We start from the raw sequence: 20,964 nt of genomic DNA, 5'->3' as shown, positions 1-20,964 counted from the left end.
ACCCTCTGTGAGAATATATTTGAGTGGAAAAATAAAATAAAATTAGAACCCTAAAACAGAGATGGCAGATAGGCTTCATTTCACATTCAAATCCTGGTAAATCCATATTAACTACTAAAGTGCTAAATTAGGAAGGATTCCAGAATAGCAATCAGATTTGGCAAGTTGCATGTTGGCCAACTTTGATAGAGACCATAACCTTTCTGAATGGTTCTTAGTGAAAAAGAGGGCAAAACAATACACCATTAAAACAGATTTTAGAGCCAGGCACTCCCAAATCGAAATTAAAACTTGGCTACTTTACTCTGGGCAAGTTTTGGGGCTAATGTTTTTCTTCCATAAAATGGAGATAATAATAGTACTTCACTCACATGGTTGTTGTAAGAGTTAAATGAGTAAATACGTGTAAAGTACTAGGAAAAGCATCTGGTATATTGAAAATAATAAATTCTAGTTATTTTTTAAAGTTCCAATCCAATGTTCTTTGAAAAAAAAAAGCGTAAGTTTTTATTGATCAAATTCAGCTGACTATATCTGACATATTTTCACCAAGGTTGCCAGAGATGTCAATCATGGCCTGCCCTATCCACATTCCTGCTAAAGTAAACATACTTCCTCTGTATTCCTGATTCCCTCTCCTACCCCCAAATCTCACCCAAGTCAGTCTAGCTAAAGCTAATTTCACAGAAGCAAATACCTATCTTAAAGACAGATAATTCATAAGTCTGCCATCACCCATCACTTGTGGCTTGGCTTGAGATAAACTGGACCAATCAAACTTTTTGCTCAGAAATTTGGGAACCTAAGAAACCCATCTAGTTAGCAGTGAACACCAGAAAGTCATTAAAACTTAGGATCCTAAAAGAATTATTTTAGGTCTGTTCAATTTCAGTAAACAGAAAAAGTCAATCACGAAAAAGGAGAATACCGCAGATATAAAGAACAGCAGACACACCATAAGAGATTGAAAGATGATAAGGACATAGACAGGAGAATGACTGATTCCTCCAAACATCTTGGTTCCCACTCTTCCTGAGACCTGGCTGGTCCCTACTTCTTGAGTTTCTCTAATGTGTAGCCTTTTAATGAATACTTCTTTACTTAGAAGTTACTCTAGTTAATCTTCCTTGTTAAGAAGAAAAAAAAAAGCCATAACTATAACATTGAAGATACAGATTTGAATCACCAATTATATAGAATTAAAATAAAAATTAAGGTCAGGTACAGTGACTCACATCTGTAATCCCAGTGTTCTGGGAGGCCCAGGAGGGAGGATTGCTTGAGGCCAGGAGTTTGAGAATAGCCTGGGCAACATAGCGAGACCTCATTTCTAAAAATAAATTTAAAAGTTAGTTAGGTATGGTGGCATGTGCCTCTAGTCCTTGCTACTTGGGAGGCTGGAGACGAGAGGATCACTTGAGCCCAGGAGTTTGAAGCCGCAGTGAGCTAGGATCGCACCACTATATCCCAGTCTGGGCAACAGAGCAAGACCCTGTCTCTAAAATAAAAATTATATTATCCTGTGGATCATATGCTTCATTTAAACATTTGAACTTAAAAGTCAAACTAGCAAAAGAACTTTGTTTTTCAACAAAACAAGTTCAAGCCAGGGCAACACAGTGAGAACCTGTCTTTACATAAAATGAAAAAATTAGCCGGGCATGGTGGCATGTGCCTACAGTCCCAGCCACCCTGAAGGCTGAGACAGGAGGATCACTTGAGCTCAGGAGTTCTCAAGACTGCAGTGACCCATGATTGCATCATTGCACTCCAGCCTGGGGAACAGAACGAGACCATGTTTCAAAAATAAAATAAAGGCCAGGCACGGTGGCTCATGCCTGTAATCCCAGCACTTTGTGAGGTCAAGGCGGGCGGATCACCTGAGGTTGGGAGTTCGAGACTAGCCTGACCAACATGGAAAAATCCCATCTCTACTAAAAATACAAAATTAGCCCTATAATCCCAGCTACTCCGGAGGCTGAGGCAGGAGAATCGCTTGAACTCTGGTGGCAGAGATTGTGGTGAGCCAAGATTGCACCATTGCACTCCAGCCTAGGCAATAAGAGTGAAATTCTGTCTCAAAATAAATAAATAAATAAAATAAAATCAAAACAAGTTCTAGCAATATCCCTAGGCCCATACATTCAGATCAAATGTTTACACTGACAGATACATTATACCATATAACAACAACAGATGTTCATAATGATACTTCTAGATCATTGAAAAAAAAATCTTAACAGAAGTTCATTAGCCTGTCTAAAAATATACAATTATATTTCTTTAAAAAATTGTATCAGCTGGGCGCGGTGGCTCACACCTGTAATCCCAGCACTTTGGGAGGCCGAGGCAGGCGGATCATGAGGTCAGGAGATCGAGACCAGCCTGGCCAACATGGTGAAGCCCTGTCTCTACTAAAAACTCAAAAAATTAGCCAGGCGTGGTGGCACGCGCCTGTAGTCCCAGCTACTCAGGAGGCTGAGGCAGGAGAATTGCTTAAACCTGGGAGGCAGAGGTTGCAGTGAGCTGAGACTGCACCACTGTACTCCAGCCTGGGCAATAGAGCGAGACTCCGTCTCAAAAAAAAAAAAAAAAAAAAAAATTTTTTTTACCTAACACATTTAAAATATAAAAATCTAGTACTCAAAGGATTGCTATTCAGCTATCTAAAATTCTCACTTTCCAGAATAACCGGGGATCTAAATAACTAAAGTTTTACTGCACTTAGGAATAACCTACAAAAGTAGGTATCTTTTAAATCACCTGCCTATAAGGTTTTTTAATTAAATAATGAATACTTTAATAAATAATAAACAAGTATTAAGTTTTTGCAATTATCTACCACACAAAAGGCTCAACTTATGACTTTATATATATAAAATATTATATATTAAAAATCATATAAAACTCTAATATGAAAAGTATAATAATAAATCTTAATATTTAGAAATAAGTCTTCTAAAATTACAAATTCCTGCTTGATAAAACAACCAAGTGAGGGGAAAATAACATAGTTTCAAAAGACATAAAAGTTAGTACAGGATTTCCACCAATACTTTTTAAAAAGGGCTATGGAAAACAAGAAAATATTTACTAATTTCAATATACTAAATTCTAAGTTCAATTAACAAATAAAATGAGTTTTTAAAAACTCAAAAGACAAAATTGATCTTAAAAATTTTAAACTGACTATATATAAATGAAGTTAAACATAAAAAAGAAAATATTTACTAACCTTTATTTCCTAACATCACAGCAAGGTGTAAAGGAGTATTTCCTAAAAAAAAAATAAAATAAATAAATTAGAAGGTGTAAAAACATAACAACATTTACTTAAAAGTGGTTTCAGCTCCTTCAGAAATTTCACTGGCAGATTTTAAGCAAAAATACTGTGACTGCAAAATAATATTGCTTATAAAGCAAATTTAAAGTCAGAAGATACCATGATTTCTGAGTACAATGTACTCTCCAACCCCTCCAAAAAAAGGATATCCATTTTGAGATTTATTTTTCAAACAGATTTCACAGATTCCTTTTGTTGCTAATTTCTCTTTCACATTATTCTTTGTTCATTTAGCAAACAATTTAAATATCTAGTCATCCTTGGGGACAAAAATCAGTAAGACAGAATCCCAGTCTTCAAGTTGTTCAGAAAGTCTTCTGTTAGAGACAAATATGAAAATAAATAATAATTATTATTTATTAAATAGGAGTATAGCCTGACCGTGGAACACAGGGCAGAGCTCATAACTTTGCAGAGAGTTAAATATTGAAGAAGGGACTACACTGAAATGAGCCTTAAAGAATTTGTTAGAAATCTGTAGGCAAACAAAAGCAACACTGCCTAACATTCCAGATTTTTTTTTTTAAGTTATCCAAATCACCACTCAAGTGCAGAAACAATTTATATTTGGGAAACAAACAAACAAAAAGTTATTATTAGTGGGGGTGAAGAAGTTACAGAAAACAGTAAAGAATGATATTGGAATGATGAGCAAAAGACAAAGACTTGAAAGCTGTGCTATGAAGTTTGGACTACATCCTATAGTTGATGTTATAGAATGACAAATTTAATTTCAAAATGATACCCTAAGCCATACTTATGATCTAAATATTAAACCAACAGTAATATTTGAAATTAAAAAGTCAGTAAATAAAATTTGCTAAATTTCACATATTAGCAATTTTACAAAAGTCATCACATTAATAATTATGACCAAAATGATAAGTGAAACATTACCAAGGGATCACATGCAGGACATAAGAGATGTGCATGTGATAAATTTCAGTCTCAGCTTGACAAGAGATCAGCCATGATTCAAACACACACACACACACACACACACACTTACTTTTGCTCAATAAAGGCAGAATGGAATGGGAATTGTTGGCAAAGTCAGCAAAATACTATTTTGAGCAAAATTTAGAAAACAGCACAAATAAATTCACTACACTAAAGTCATCTCCATGGCCGGGCACAGTGGCTCACGCCTGTAATCCCAGCACTTTGGGGATGTGGCAGGCAGATCACCTGAGGTCAGGAGTTCAAGACCAGCCTGGCCAACATGGTGAAACCCCATCTCTACTAAAAATGCAAAAATTAACCAGGCGTGGTGGCACCCGCCTGTGATCCCAGCTACTTGGGAGGCTGAGGCAGGAGAATTGCTTGAACCATGGGAGACAGAGGTTGCCGTGAGCCAAGGTCACTCCATTGCACTGCAGCCTGGGCGACAAGAGTGAAACTCTGTCTCAAAATAAATAAATAAAATAAAATAAAATAAAGTCATCTCTGTAAGTAATTTTACCAAAAACAAAACAAAACCCTGGATTACAGAAAATCTCTTGATCTTAACTAGGGACAAAAAAACAAGACAGATTTGGAGATATAAGTGACATTATGTTTTTCAGAAACAAGAACTGGAGGTACAAATTTCCGTTGGTACTTGGTACTTTAATATGAAAATATGCAATGAAGAAAGCATCTTTCAGCCAGGCGCGGTGGCTCACGCCTGTAATCCCAACACTTTGGGAGGCCAAAGGGGGCAGATCACCCAAGTTCGGGAGTTCAAGACCAGCCTGACCAACATGGAGAAACCCCATCTCTACTAAAAATACAAATTAGCCAGGGGTGGTGGCGCATGCCTGTAATCCCAGCTACTCAGGAGGCTGAGGCAGGAGAATCGCTTGAACCTGGGAGGCGAAGGTTGCGGTGAACCGAGATTGCGCCATTGCACTCCAGCCAGGGCAAGAAGAGCGAAACTCCGTCTCACAAAAAAAAGAAAAGCATCTTTCATTATAGGCAGTTTTATATATGAATTTAGTAAAATTGATTTCTCTCTCCTCCCACGAAGAAATTGCATACCTATCTCATGAAGACATTAAAGAAACCACCCCTCCCCTCACAAACAACTCTATGTCTGCAAGTTTTCAATTTTATCCACAGGACGTATAAAGTTAGAGACACTCAAGTGAATTTTCCGCATTAGGAACTCCCAGTAAAGCACAGTTTTCCTCCTACTACTAACGAATATGTTCAGTTCAAATAAAATGAAAATGTTTAAGAACAATTTTTTTTTTTTTTGTGAGACAGAGTCTCCTTCTGTTGTCCAGGCTGGAGTGCAGAGGCCGATCTGGGCTCACTGCAACCTCTGCTCCCGGGTTCAGGTGGTTCTCCTGCTTCAGCCTCCCAAGTAGCTGGGATTACAGGCGAGTGCCACTACGCCCGGCTACTTTTTATGTTTTTAGTAGAGATGAGGTTTCATCATGTTGGCCAGGCTGATCTCAAACACCTGACCTCAGGTGACCCACCCGCCTCGGCCTCCCAAAGTGCTGGGATTACAGGCATGAGCCACCACGCCCGGCCCTTAAGAACAATTTTAAACACAGTTATACACTGATAGATTAGGAGCCGTCTGTGGGTCAGATTCATAAACTATTCAGTGCCTTCAGTCTTCAGCGTAACACAAGGTTAAAAAAATCAACATGAGCAAGTAACAATTTCCAATTTGATTAGTCTAGAATAAGGTCCTCTTCCTTCTTTTCAAAATATTGAACTAAATTTCCTAAGTTTGCATTTACATTCGATGATAATTTACCAAGACCTAAAAGTAGTCCTAAAAAGCAAACTAACTTGCCCGGGCGCGGTGGCTCACGCCTACAGTCACTGTACTTTGGAAAGCTGAAGTGAACATCTCACTTGAGGCCAGGAGTTCAGAACAGCCTGGCCAACATGGCAAAACCCCGTCTCTACTAAAAATAGCCGGGCGTGGTAGCGCACACCTGTAATCCAGCTGCTTGGGAAGCCGAAGTAGAAGAATTGCTTGAGTCCGGGTGGCAGAGGTTGCAGTGAGCCGAGATGGCGGCATTGCACTCCAGCCTAGGAAACAAAATGAGACCCTGTCTCAAAAAAAAAAAAAAAAAGCAAACAAACTTGTTGACAATTTGGTGCTAGAAACAAAAGGTCAACACCAACTATGCCAAAACCAAAGCTTTACTTTGAGCTATCATTCTTTTTTTTTTTTTTTTTTTGAGACGGAGTCTCCCTCTTGTCACCCAGGCTAGAGTGCAGTGGCACGATCTCGGCTCACTGGAACCTCCGCCTCCCGGGTTTCAAGCAATTCTCCTGCCTCAGCCTCCCAAGTAGCTGGGATTACAGGTGCCCACCAACATACCTGGCTAATTTTTGGATTTTTAGTAGGGACGGGGTTTCACCATGTTGCCCAGGCTGGTCTCGAATTCCTGGCCTCAAGTGATCCGCCCACCTTGGCCTCCCAAAATGCTAGGATTACAGGAGTGAGCCACCGCACTAGGCCTTCTAATTCCTTTTTATGTGCATTTTGACAAACCAAATTTTTCTAGCATTGTTTATCACTTTTCATTTATTGGCATAAAATTTGTTCAAAATATCCATTAATGATATACTATGACATTTGAATTTATACTGATGTAACACTTCTGATTCCTAATATCTGTTATTTGTGCCTTCTTTTTCTCTTGATCAGTCTATTATTATTATTATTATTATTTTGAAACAGGGTCTTGCTCTGTCACCCAGGGTGGAGTACAGTGGCAAAATCATGGCTCACTGCAGCCTCAACCTTCCAGGCTCAAGTGATCCCCCCATCTCAGCCTCCCAAGTAGCTGGGATTACAGGCACACACCACCACACCCAACTAATTTTTTTTTTAATTTTCAGTAGAGATGTCTCACTATGCTGCCCAAGCTGGTCTCAAACTCCTGGACTCAAGCAATCCTCCCACCTTGCCCTTCCAAAATATTGGGATTACAGGCATGAGTCACTCACTGTGCCTGGCCTATTAATTTTATTCATCTTTTCAAAGAACAAAGTGTTGGCTTTGTTGCTCTATTTTTCTAATTTAATCATTCCTGCTCTTTTATTACTTCTATTTTATTTGGGTAAAATAAACTCAAATTGGGAAACTAAGCAACTTAAAATTGTTCTTCTAATTTCTTAAAACAGATTTGATGATTGATATTTCAGCCTTTTTCCTAACATATCTACCTTCTGAAAAATGTCTAGCTTATCTGCACTGCGATCAGAGAATGGGCAGTGTAATTTCAATCATCTGAAATATGTTGAAATTTGCTTTATGGTTGAGTCTGACCAAGTTTTGTAAATGCTGTCTATATCCTGAAAAAAAAAAAACTTTTTAATCTGCAGTTGTTGGGTTCAGCATTTCATAAAGATCCATTTTAATGGTGTTGTTCATATTTTTTATATCCTTATTGATTTGTGGTTGTTGTTGTTGGCTTGTTTGGTTACAAAGAGAGGAATGTTAAAAATCTCCCACTATAATTGGGGGTTTCTATGTCTTCTTGTAATTCTAGCAAGTTTTGCTCGATATATTTTGAAGCCATGTTATCAAGTGCAATCAAACTTAAAATCTTCATAGATTTTTGGTTAATTGAACCACTTTTCATTGTGAGACATGCACCTTTTTCTCAGATAATGTTTTCTGTTTTAAAACCTATTGGAGGCGGCCACGGTCGCTCATGCCTGTAATCCCAGCACTTTCGGAGGCCGAGGCAGGTGGATCACGAGGTCAGGAGCTCAAGACAAGCCTAGCCAATATGGTGAAACCCCGTCTCTACTAAAAATACAAAAATTAGCCAGGTGTGGTGGCGCACGCCTGTAGTCCCAGCTACTCAGGAGGCTGAGGCAGGAGAATCACTTGAACCCAGGAGGCGGAGGATGCAGTCAGCCAAGATCACGCCACTTCACTCCAGCCTGGGCGACAGAGCGAGACTCCATCTCAAAAAACAACTATCAGGATATTAACACCATTAAACCAACTTTTTTGAATTGGTATTTGCATGGAATATATTTTTCAATCCTCTTACTTACAACTTTCTAACATCCTGATGTTTTAGATATGCCTCCAACTGCATGCAGTTGGGTGTTTTTATCCTACAGTAATACAATATTTGTCTTTTTAACTGAAGCATTTAATCCAGTTTCACATATACTTACTGATATATCAGGGTCTAAATCTACCATCCTTTTGTGTTTTCTCTTTTTTATTTTTTTTTGAGAAGTTTTCATTCTGTCACCCAGGCTGGAGTGGAGTGGTACAATCTCGGCTCACTGCACCCTCCGCCTCCCAGGTTCAAGCGATTCTCCTGCCTCAGCCTCCTGAGTAGCTGCGATTACAGGCGTGCACCACCACACCAGCTAATTTTTGTATTTTAGTAGAGACAGGGTTTCACCATGTTGGCAAGGCTGGTCTTGAACTCCTGACCTCAAGTGATCTGCCTGCCTCAGCCTCCCAAAGTGCTGGGATTACAGGCGTGAGCCACCGCCAGCCCAGCCCCTTTTTGTGTTTTCTATTTGTTCTGCCTGTTCTATATCCCTTTTGCTTGTCTTTCTTACCTTCTTCTAGATTGACTATTTTTATTATTCCATTTTGTTTTTTAATCTATCTGGAAGGTATACATATTTTATTTTACTATAGCAGGAAAGTGGCATGATACAAATTACATTTTAAAATCATTCTTGTTCTCATATAAAGAATGGATTGGAGGGGGACATAGGGAGACCAGTTATGAGTCTGGTGCAATATTCCCAGGAAAAAAATATAATTAAAATTGGTCAGTTTCAATGTGGTGGCAGAGACAGAAGTAGACTGGTTCAAAATAACTTGCTAATTATATGTGTATGGGGAGTAAGAAGTGGTGAAACAAAGAATGATCTCAGTGACTGGCTTCAGCAACTAGATAGTTAACGATGTAATTTAAAAGAATGGGTGGCCAGGTGAAAGGGGAGGAGGCAGAAAATGATAACTCCATTTTGGACAAGTTAATTTTAAAATAACTCTGAGATTCCAAGTGAAGACAAATACAAAATCTAGAACTCAAAGAAGAAGTATAGGCTGGAGATAACACATTTGGCAGTAAAAAAGAAGAGACAGGCCTGGAGCAGTGGCTCATGCATGTAATCCCAGCACTTTCGGAGGCAGAAGTGGGCAGATCATGAGGTCAGGAGTTCGAGATCAGCCTGACCAACATGTTGAAACCCCATCTCTACTAAAAATACAAAAATTAGCTGGGCGTGGTGGCGCATGCCTGTAATCCCAGCTACTCAGGAGGATGAGGCAGGAGAATCACTTGAACCCGGGAGGCAGAGGTTGTAGTGAGCCGAGATCACCCATTGCACTCCAGCCTAGGTGACAGAGCGAGACTCCAACTCGGTGGAGGGGGGAATAAAAAAAAGAAGAGACGTTTATAATCAAATGTATAAATTCCTGAATATCCCTTTTTGCCTCTCAATAGTGGAAGAGGTAGCAATAGTTCCCTTTCTTCACTTCTCTATCTTTCAGAGAGAAAAAGAAGTACCATGCTCCAAATGGTAAAGAAAGAAAAAGAAACACAAACACACACACACACACACACACACACACACACACACACACACACGGAACTGATAACACTTGCTGCTGCCCAGGAGGGGAACTCGATAGGTAGACATGGGTGAAAGGGAAACTTTTAACAATGTATCCTTTTATTTTTAAGAATTCTAAAGCATGTGAATGTTATATCTATTCAAAAAAATTTTAAATTTAGGTTAAGGAGAGTCCACCAGAGTCTAGACAGATAACCTAGGTGAAGAAGTCAAGGTGTCCATGCTCCTGGATAATTATCCTTTGTTTTCTTAACCACTCAAGAACATAGAGAAAAGCGGGGGTAAAAGCATCAGTACCTACTGAAGTTACAAATGAAACCTTCCATTACAAGTCCAAATTTTAATCATATTATCACAAGATTTATGAACTAGAAGTCAGTTCAACAATTCAATCCCTCTTTTTACAGATAAGAATATAAACAGAAATACCTTCTACTATGATGCCAAATATTATGCTGTGCTAATTCAATATTTTAAATGGCAAAATCATCATCATGATCACCTGGCTAACAGTGAATTTACTGGATTCACCAAGTATATCATAAAACTAAAACTAAGTGCTCCAACATTCTAGTTACTTCCATCTACTATCTCCTCAGTTTTCTATGTCCTCAACCTGCTGCTTAAGCTAATTTATTACACAAAGGATAATAAAAACATAAAATAAATTTTGCTATCCACTTTTCATAATGTACTTTTTAAATCTGAACTTGAACACCTTCATTCTAACTTGGTAAACTAAATCGAATTGTTTTGTCGAACAAGTGAAAAACATCCAGTAATATTAAGACCACTTTAGCTTTTAGGTATGTTTGTTTGTTTGTGACAAAGTCTCTCTATTGCCCAGGGTGGAGTGCAGTGATGCCATCTCGGCTAACTGCAGCCTCCACCTCCTGTGCCTCAGCCTCCTGAATAGCTGGGATTATAGGCGTGCACCACCATGCCCGACTAATTTTTGTATTTTTAGTAAGGATGGAGTTTAGCAAAACTATGTTGGCCAGGCAGGTCTCAAAATTCCTAGCCTCAAGTGATCCGCCCACCTCAGCCTCCCAAAGTGCTGGGATTACAGGCATGAGCCACCGCACCAGGCTAACTTTAGTTTTAAAATATGTAAAAAACACTGGCCGGTACAGTGGCTGGAGCCTGTATTCCCAACAGTTTGGAACACTGAGGCGGGAGGATTGCTTGAGCCCAAGGAATTCAACACCAGTCCATGCACCATAGGGAGATCTTGTCTCTACAAACAATAATTTTTAAAAATTAGCTGGGGGCTGGGCATGGTGGCTCACGCCTGTAATTCCAGCACTTTCAGAGGCCGAGGCGGGTAGATCACCTGAGGTCAGGAGTTCAAGACCAGCCTGACAAACAAGGTGAAACCCCGTCTCTACTAAAAATACAAAAATTAGCTAGGTGTGGTGGCAGGCGCCTGTAGTCCCAGTTACTTGGGAGGCTGAGACACAAGAATTGCTTGAACCCAGGAGGCGGGGGTTGCAGTGAGCCGAGATCGTGCCACTGCACTCCAGCCTGGGTGACAGAGCAAGAGTCCATCTCAAAAAAAAAAAAAAAAATTAGCTGGGCATGGTAGTGTGGTATGCCTGTGGTCCCACCTACTCAAGAGGGTGAGGTGGGAGGATTGCCTGAGTGTGGGAGGTCAAGGCTGCAGAGTCGTGGTCACACTATTGCACTCCAGCCAGGATGACAAAGCGAGACCTTATCTCAAAAAAAAATGAATAAATGCAAATAATCAATAGAATGGCTGGCATTTAATGGGTATCTATTAAATGTGTTGGGCACTATGCTGGATACTTCTGATACCTTATTCATTTAATTTGCTCAATAATCCTATGAAACAAATATTATTCCTATTTCTCAAGAAGAAAAATAGACCTAATAATAGTTATTTTCCAAAATTACATACCTAGAAACTGGGACAGTTCATGACACAAAAATTTATATTCTTTTTACTGTATTAACAGTTTTCAAGCTTTTGAATCTCAGGACTCCTTTATACTTCTAAAAATTATTAAGGATCCCAAAACGTTTTGTATAGATATATCTATTGATATTTACCATATTAGAAATTAAGATTTTTAAAATTTTAAATGTATTAATTTTAGAACTATAATACTCATTACCTGTTAATATAAAATTTCTTATGAAAAAATTAACTACATTTTCCAAAACAAATAAGTGACATGAGCAGTCTATTTATAATTAAATTATTTAATTAAAAATAAAAATAAATTACGTTTCTTTAATGTCTGGCTTAACAGAAGACAGCAGCTAGGTTTTTATATATGCTTCACACAAATTCACAGTTGATAAGAGTAGCAGTATTTTAATACCCTTTTCTGATATTTTTCTTTGCTACTACACCAAAATTCACTTCTTAAAAGTTGGTTGCACAGCTGGGCGCGGTGGCTCATGCCTGTAATCCCAATACTTTGGGAGGACAAGGCAAGCGGATCACCTGAGGTAGGGAGTTTGAGACCAGCCTGACCAATATGGAGAAACTCTGTCTCTACTAAAAATACGAAATTAGCCGGGCGTGGTGGTGCATGCCTGAAATCCCAGCTAATCGGGAGGCTGAGGCAGGAGAATCGCTTGAACCCAGGAGGCAGAGGTTACGGTGAGCCGAAATCGTGCCATTGCACTCCAACCTGAGCAAGAAGAGCGATACTCTGTCTCAAAAAAAAAAGATTGCAATGTGAAATCTAAAATTATATAAGTAAGTTTTTTGTACTGTGTTACACTGAAATATATTGGTCTGTCTTGTGCTTTGAATGGATCTTGTACCGATGCATGATTCTGTAACACCATGCATTGATCATCTGAAAAACACCGGTTGACCAGGTTATGGAAATCTTCAAAGGTTGACATATTTCACTGTACAATAGCAAAAAAACCGTATTTGGCAATATCACCTCCAATCTGACTAGAACAGTCTTTTATGTACTGGGAATCCATCAAGCTTACCATGGTAGAGATAAGTTCTTCAAATTTCTACTTTTCATTTGAAAGCTTCAAATTTTCATTCACAACAAATAACTGTCACTTGTTTTCCCTGCAGTCATAGGTTTACTTCATTATTTTCCAAAAAATATTTGCCATATATTCAAACTGTGATTAACTGTCGTTTGTCTGTAAACTGTTCTTTAAAGTAAAAATGGTGTTCCATGAAAAAGGTGGCTAGCTCAGCTTACACTCAAATACCCCTCAAACTTTTTTCTAATACTTTTTTTTCTATTTTTCTTTTCTTTCTTTTTAATAGAGACGGGGATCTCACTATGTTGACCAGGCTGGTCTCGAACTTCTGACCTCAAGTGATCCTCCCATCTCGTCCTCCCAAAGTGCTGGGATTACAGGTGTGAGCCACTGTGCCTGGCTTCCCCACTCAGTTTTGCAATGTTTTCCCTTATTTACCCAGTCAGTATGCAGCAGAGGAGCAAAAGGCACAATCCCAATTATGTCACAAATACCAAAAAAGCATGTACTCAAGATTAGGATGTAATAAAATTCATAATTTTTACAGTTTCATCAAAAACATTAAGTCAAATTGGCTTGTTTTAATTTTTAAAAATTAAAAATTAATTTGCATGGCAGTGAACAATACAATGACTACCAGCCCAGTTTGGTACTTTGACTTGCACTAAGATGTCAACAATTTTACTCACCAATGCTTTTGAACCACCAATGAAAATGTCTGCAGTGAAAAAGGCAAGCAATGACTAGATATTATAAAAATAGTTTTGACTTTGTGCACCCCCTAACTATAGAACAAAGCAGGAAATTACAAGTACTAGTACAGAGCTCCAGATTCTACAGACTCCTTCAAGTCTCATCCAAGCAAGCAGTAAAAGGGGATAATTTCTGCATTTTCTTTCAAAAATGCTAATATACTACTAAAATATACACACCGTATCATCTGACATCAAATCCAGCATCAACTTCTACCGGCTCTATCTTCTTATCACCCTCACAGTTTCCCCCCAACTATAGTAGCTTTTTATACTGACCCTTGCCTCACACAACAGCCCGAGTAAGCCTTTTAAAATCAAATTGTGTCAGCCGGGCGCGGTGGCTGACGCCTGTAATCCCAGCACTTTGGGAGGCCGAGGCGGGCAGATCATGAGGTCAAGAGATCGAGACCATCCTGGCTAACATGGTGAAACCCCTTCTGTACTAAAAATACAAAAAAATTAGCTGGGCGTGGTGGCGGGCACCTGTAGTCCCAGCTGCCCCGGAGGCTGAGGCAGGAGAATGGCGTGACACCGGGAGTTGGAGCTGGCAGTAAGCCAAGATCGCGCCACTGCACTCCAGGCTTGGCAACAGAGCGAGGCTCCGTCTCAAAAAAAAAAAGGCAGTTCATAGAGAAGCACGGTCTCAAACTCAGATCTGACTCTGATCTGATCAGTACAGAAAAGGCAAAAGACTTTTTCCCTTTTTCCTATCCCTATTTTACATACTTCAGTGTTGCTCTAAAACTGATCACCCAGCTCTCCCTCAAGAAAATAAATGGTATAGGAACAGAACCATATTGTTTGTCTGCCTGGCCCCCATCCAAATCTCTAGGAACTGCACTCATTTTCTGGAACCCAAGCATTCTGATAATTACATTGCACTCTGAGTTAAAGTAGATTTCTATGACTTAAGAATGGCATTAACTTGGGGCAGCTATCCTACCGAAAACTCAATTTTCCAATGAGTCCTCTAGAATTCAGGATGCCCAGGACCCAACATCACAAATCATCACCCATTTCTGCTACCTTTTTTGCGAAAGCTAAGAATTTCTATTCCTATTGCAGCCCAGTGTAGAAAAGGGGAGAAGAGGATCCTCCCTCCCTTTTAAGACACAGCTCTGCAGATGTGTTCTTATCACAACATTTGTAAGCAGTGGGTGAAGTTCTATAGTACTAATGGTGACACCATCAGGAAACACAGCCACTTAACCCAAGGACAGTCCTACTCTGTTGGAGATGCACATGGGGAAGAAAGACAAGAAAGAAGGAAGATGACATTCATCTAATAATGAAGATCAACTAAATCAACCCTGATCAATGGAGTAACATTTCACCACCAAATCACCCCCACACCCAGGTAAGGTGTATAACACACTTTAATGTGTTATAAACTTGAGCCTCTAGACACCACTTTCTTCCTAGGGGAAACTGAGGTCTGTCCTACAAAACATAAAGCAAACAAACAAACATAAAACTACTAATGTTCTTTTAAACACAAGCCATCATTTTAACCCTCTCCTGGTTAAAATTGTTCACCAGTAGCTAAAATTTTTTTTTCCATGCAGAGATTAGCTTTATAGTCACCTCTTCTAAAAGAGATCTATTACGTATTATTCTTTTGTATCACCCATCATGAAGGTTTTAGTGACTAAAAGTAGAGAAAAAAAATCAAAAGGAAGATATGAGATTTATACAGAATAAACCAAAATAAACATACTGTATGGCCATCAAATAGATTATTCTATCTTCTCAATCCTCAAATGCACATTTTTTTTTTTTTTTTGAGACGGAGTTTAGCTCTTGTTGGCCAAGCTGGAATGCAATGGTGCAACCTCAGCTCATCCAAACCTCCACCTCCCGGGTTCAAGCGATTCTCCTGCCTCAGCCTCCCGAGTAGCTAGGATTACAGGTGCGCGCCACCATGCCCGGCTAATGTTTTGTATTTTTAGTAGAGACGGGGTTTCACCATGTTAGCCAGGCTGGTCTTGAACTCCCGACCTCAGGTGATCCACCTGCCTTGGCCTCCCAAAGTGCTGAGATTACAGGCGTGGTGAGCCACCACGCCCAGCCTGCACCTTCTTAATCTTTCTGAAATTGAGATTTTTTCCAATCGCTGGCTAAAGAAATCTGCCAGCCATGAGGCAGAGATTTTACACATTAATCATTTCACTGTCACTTCCCTGAGGTACCTGCATCAGCAGGAATATTCTCAACTGAATTTTAACTTAAATTCGAAATCTCTAACATTGTGTGAAATAGCTTCAAGAACATATTACAATGAAAATATTACAAGTAAATATGAAAATTAACAAGGAAAAATGAAAATTAACCATATATAGAGAAGATGGCTTGTCACCTGCCAGGCAATGTAATTAAAGGCAGGAGAAACTGCCAAATTTCTCAGAATAAATCAGAAATTTTTCACATCTAGGAAAGGCTGGCTTGAGCAATTCATATGTTCAGGACTTTCATCACTTTGGCACCTAAAAGCTTCTGACTAGCATCCAAGAGAAGCTGCTTAGCTTAAGGACATTTAACTCAAGGGAAAAAACAAAATTACAAGTCTAACCAATTGGAAGTACAGTCAAACCAAGAAAATCTTCTATATGTTTCATAATCTCAGTTCTCAATAAGTAAAATTATTATCAATTATAAAAAATGTCTTGTCATCATGATCCTTTGCCAAACTATCAATGGCAAAAATTGATTCAGAAAAATCCTTACCCTCTGACTGTGGAAAAAGGCTTAGATTCAATCTTTCAATTCTACACTAAAGAAAAAAGTGGTATATAACCAGACACAGAGTTCCATAATTTTGTGTACTTTTAATATTTCTTCCCCACCCAAAAAACAGCTGTTATTAAGTGATGAGTCACAATCATTTAGCATATTTGAATACAACGTATACATGATTTTATAGCTGTTACTGTACTTAAACGTACCTCAAGAAATATGTTTGGACCCAGAATACAATACTTCACAAAATAATTGATGACTCAAAAAAAAAATTCCTACTCAACCAATATTTTACCACAAAAGTAAAAGCTCTATCCTTTCTTTTATTCAAGTCAGTAACTTGCAAATGCACACACACACCAAAAAATTTTACCAAATCAGAGATAGTTTAAACTGAAATAGCTTATGAACTGAACTAAATAGTGACCAAATTAGGATTCAACAAGTTCTCCAGGTACAATAAAGGACCAAAACTAACAAAATAAAATGTAATAGATCTAAAGTCCTGCGTTGAGGTTAAAAAAATAAATACAAGAAAGGACAAAATGGAAAGACAGCAGATCACTTGAGAAAAAAACATAATTAAAAAATTAACATACTCTTGGCCAGGCATGGTGGCTCATGCCTGTAATCCCAGCACTTTGGTAGGCTGAGGTGGGCAGATCACTTGAGGTCAGGCGTTCCAGACCAGCCTGGCCAACATGGTGAAACCCTGTCTCTACTAAAAATACAAAAATACAAAAATTAGCTGGTGTGGTGGTGCATGCCTGTAGTCCTAGCTACTCAGGAGGCTGAGACAGGAGAATTGCTTGAACCCAGGAGATGGAGGTTGCAGTGAGCCAAGATTGCACCACTGCACTCCAGCCTGGGTGACAGAGTGAGATTCCATCACAAAAAATAATAACTAAATTAACATACTCTTGCACTGCATAACTAAGTATGTGCTGATTTACAGCAATATAGTCTCCCTGTTGTCTTTGCTCACAAGGCTAATATATCTCCAGCAACAAGGTTAGTTCTGGGCACCATCTTCTAAGGGAAGAATTAACAAACAAGTTCTACTAAACGATGATGATGAAGATTTTCATTTACTTATTTAACACACATATAGTATTCACTATGTTTCAGGGACTATTCTAAATACTTCACAAACAATGTGATGAGGAATGGATACAAAAGTTAGGAATATTTAACCTGAAGGTAATCTTGCCAAATATCTAAAGGGCTATCATGTGGACAAAGTAGCCCATTTATTTGGGCCGTTATATAAAAAAGAAATAACAAACAGGGCTAAGAGATCTGGGCTCCACAGAAAAACCGGAGCTGTCCAATGGTAGAATCTCTTTACAAGGCTCTTGTAAGGAACAAATGAGAAACAAATATATTAAAAAAAATACATTAAAGAACTTTGCTATAAAACACCAACGCACATTATGAGAACTGACTTCCGTGCAATATAGTGGGTCCTAATCAATAGAAATACTTACAAAGAGGTTCATGATATGCTTTGGAGTCCTTGCTATGATTCATAGCTTTGAGATTTATACTATATAACTTTAGTGACGTTTCCTTGCCTCTCTAGGCTTTACTTTTCTTATTTTTAAAATGAGTATAAAACTATCTGCTTTGGGCTTGGCACGGTGGCTCACGCCTGTAATCCCAGCACTTTGGAAGGCTGAGGTGGGTGGATTACCTGAGGCCAGGAGTTTGAGATAGGCCTGGACAACACAGTGAAACCTAGTCTCTACTCAAAATACAAAAATTAGCCAGGCATGGTGGCACATGCCTGTGGTCCTAGCTACTCAGGAGGCTGAGGCAGAAGAATCGCTTGAACCCAGGAGGCAGAGACTACAGCAAGAGCAGATCATTCCACTGCACTCCTTTGCAGGGCTGCTGTGAGGATTAAATGTTACAATGTATGTAAACACTTAGCACCCTGCTGACCCACTAGATAAATTGTATCTATAATAAGGACAATAATCATCACTGTCATCATCATCATGTTGTGAAAGGAATCCTTATGGTGAACATAAAACTATGTAATACATGGTATAATTGTCTGGCTCTATTATGTACCTGTATGAGTGTCTTATTCTGCTATGCACTTATGTTAAAACAATCCAAAGAGAATATACAGCATTTATTATTTTATTTTATTTATTTATTGAGACGGAGTCTCACTCTGTTACCCAGGCTGGAGTGCAACGGAGCGATCTGGGCTCACTGCAACCTCAGCCTCCAAGGTTCAAGTGATCCTCCTGCCTCAGCTTCCCAAATAGCTGGGATTACAGGCATGCACCACCATGCCAGGCTAATTTTCGTATTTTCAGTAGAGACGGTGTTTCGCTATGTTGGTCAAGCTGGTCTTGAACTCCTGACCTCAGGTAATCCACCCACCTCGGCCTCCCAAACTGCTGGGATTACAGGTGTGAGCCACCGCACCTGGCCAAGCTTGCTTTTGTTTAAGTGATTTTATAAGTATTTATCTTCTATAATTTTAAAGGAAAAATATCCTAAAAATCTAAAAGCATCCAGGTTAGTAAAATGTCAAGACTAAAAGTAATAATGTATCAGAAAAATCTACTAGGCTATGGGAGAAAAAAAGACTTAATAAGAAGCACACTAAATCGAAGCCACAGTTCCTAGGACACCTCACTGTAGGAGATGAGCATGTACACATTGCAGGGGGGAAAGCAATTATATTTACCCCAGGTATGTGAACCACTGGTTACATTAATCAGAAACATCAACGATATAAGGTCAGCTAAACATAATAAAAACCTTCCTTTAAAAAAGTGAATTTCAGGGCCGGGTGCTGTGGCTCAGGCCTGTAATCCCAGCACTCTGGGAGGCCGAGGCGGGCGGATCACAAGGTCAGGAGATGGAGACCATCCCGGCTCACACAGTGAAACCCCGTCTCTACTAAAATTACAAAAAAAAAATAGCCTGGCGTGGTGGCGGGCGCCTGTAGTCCCAGCTGCTCGGGAGGCTAAGGCAGGAGAATGGCGTGAACCCGGGAGGCGGAGCTTGCAGTGAGCGGAGATTGCACCACTGCACTCCAGCCTGGGCGACAGAGCAAGACTCCGTCTCAAAAAAAAAAAAAAAAAAAAAAAAGTGAATTTCAGTAGGCTAAGGACAAGCGTTTAAGAGTATACAGGATTCTAATTACTTTGAACAGAATTTGAACTTAAACAAATGTACTCCTAAATGTTGAGTTGAAGAAGACATGGAAGCCCAACAATCCTGTAATTCAATACCTTCAGGGATATTCATCCATCTCTTCTTTCAAAGGGAGTTAACTCTCAAACCTTTTATCTGTTTCAGGGATATTTCAATGTAATGTAACTATGGCTACTATGTAGACGAAATTTGAAAAACTTCCTAATAATTGACTAATAAACTGAAGCTACAACCCATCTCCCACTAACAACTGTTTTCTAAAGCGTTAGTAAAGAATTACCATCATCAACAAACAACATTATCCTTCTACTATAATAGTAAAATGATTAAGTAATTTAAATGTAGGAATGAAAAACTGGCTGCAACTTTAACATCCTTTTTTGGGGATTTACAATAAATGATAGGTGGCGATTTTATTACAATTACAACATTGTAAATTCTGAAAACAAATGCAGTTGTTGGAGAATTATACAGCCAAGAGAAATCTTACTCGTTTTTTTAATCTGAATTTTTGTCCTAAAAAGCCTACGATCCAATGGAATTAAGGGAGCTTATTTCACAGGCAAATATTTCATTGATACGTATATCATTTTGAGCACAAAGTTGGTTGAGTGTGTTCTAACTGAATGTATACAATTTTCATATTAATAGCAGAGCGATCAACAATATTTGCCAACTACCCAGTTTAAAACGGCCTATTAAATGTTAAAATGTCAGTGTTCACATTAGTCTTCAATAATAAATTTACTGTTGCTTAAAAGTCAACTCAGTCACATTACTTTTTAGAATTAAACAAAAAATTCAGCTGACAAGGCAAAAAGAAATGGTCAATATAGACTAAGATAAAATTACTATAAAAATCATAATACTATTTTTAGTCACAGTCATCAAGATGAGACATTACTATTAGCAATTATCTACTTAAAACAAGCAAAAAATCGAATATCTACTCCAACAAAAATCGGCTGTTGAGAAGTCACTTTAACTGTTCTAGGTATCAAATACCAACAAATTTCTACTGTGTGGCTTTCAGAAATCAAACATTCTAAGTTTACTGAAAGCAGACAAAAAAGAAAACCTGGTGGCAGGCAGAATCACAACCAGTTGCAGTCAAGATGGGATCTCTACGTGAGCAATGAAGGGAGGAGGGCAATTTATGTGTTCAAAATTTAAAATGCCAAGGTGGGGGGAAGGGAGAGAAATAAACATATATAGCTCCATAAACAAAGGGAGAAAACCAGGTTGGGTGAGAGGCAACCTAAAATTTCTGACAGTCCAGAATCAGCAAATCGAAGGCCTGTCTCAAACAAAACAGCTTCTCACCACAAACTCTGAAGTGGGCAAGGAGGATACATTCCTTTGCACCCACAAGAACCAACCCCCTGACCA

General features: G+C 38.9%; 1 protein-coding gene across 2 annotated transcripts in view; it reads right to left on the bottom strand.

Annotated features, from left to right (window-relative positions):
• The window catches only part of ANKRD13C (ankyrin repeat domain 13C), a 94,058-nt gene that overhangs the window by 72,045 nt on the left and 1,049 nt on the right, over nt 1-20,964 (bottom strand). For both annotated transcript variants that reach the window (XM_054482936.2, XM_054482928.2), the window contains exon 2: nt 3,236-3,277. In XM_054482936.2, the coding sequence (XP_054338911.1) occupies nt 3,236-3,277 (42 nt within the window). The remainder of the gene's footprint in view (nt 1-3,235; nt 3,278-20,964) is intronic.

This window comes from Pongo pygmaeus, chromosome 1, assembly GCF_028885625.2.
Source record: "Pongo pygmaeus isolate AG05252 chromosome 1, NHGRI_mPonPyg2-v2.0_pri, whole genome shotgun sequence".
NCBI lineage: Eukaryota > Metazoa > Chordata > Mammalia > Primates > Hominidae > Pongo > Pongo pygmaeus.
Note: the sequence above shows the minus strand (reverse complement) of the source record. Positions and strands in the feature narration are given on the sequence as shown.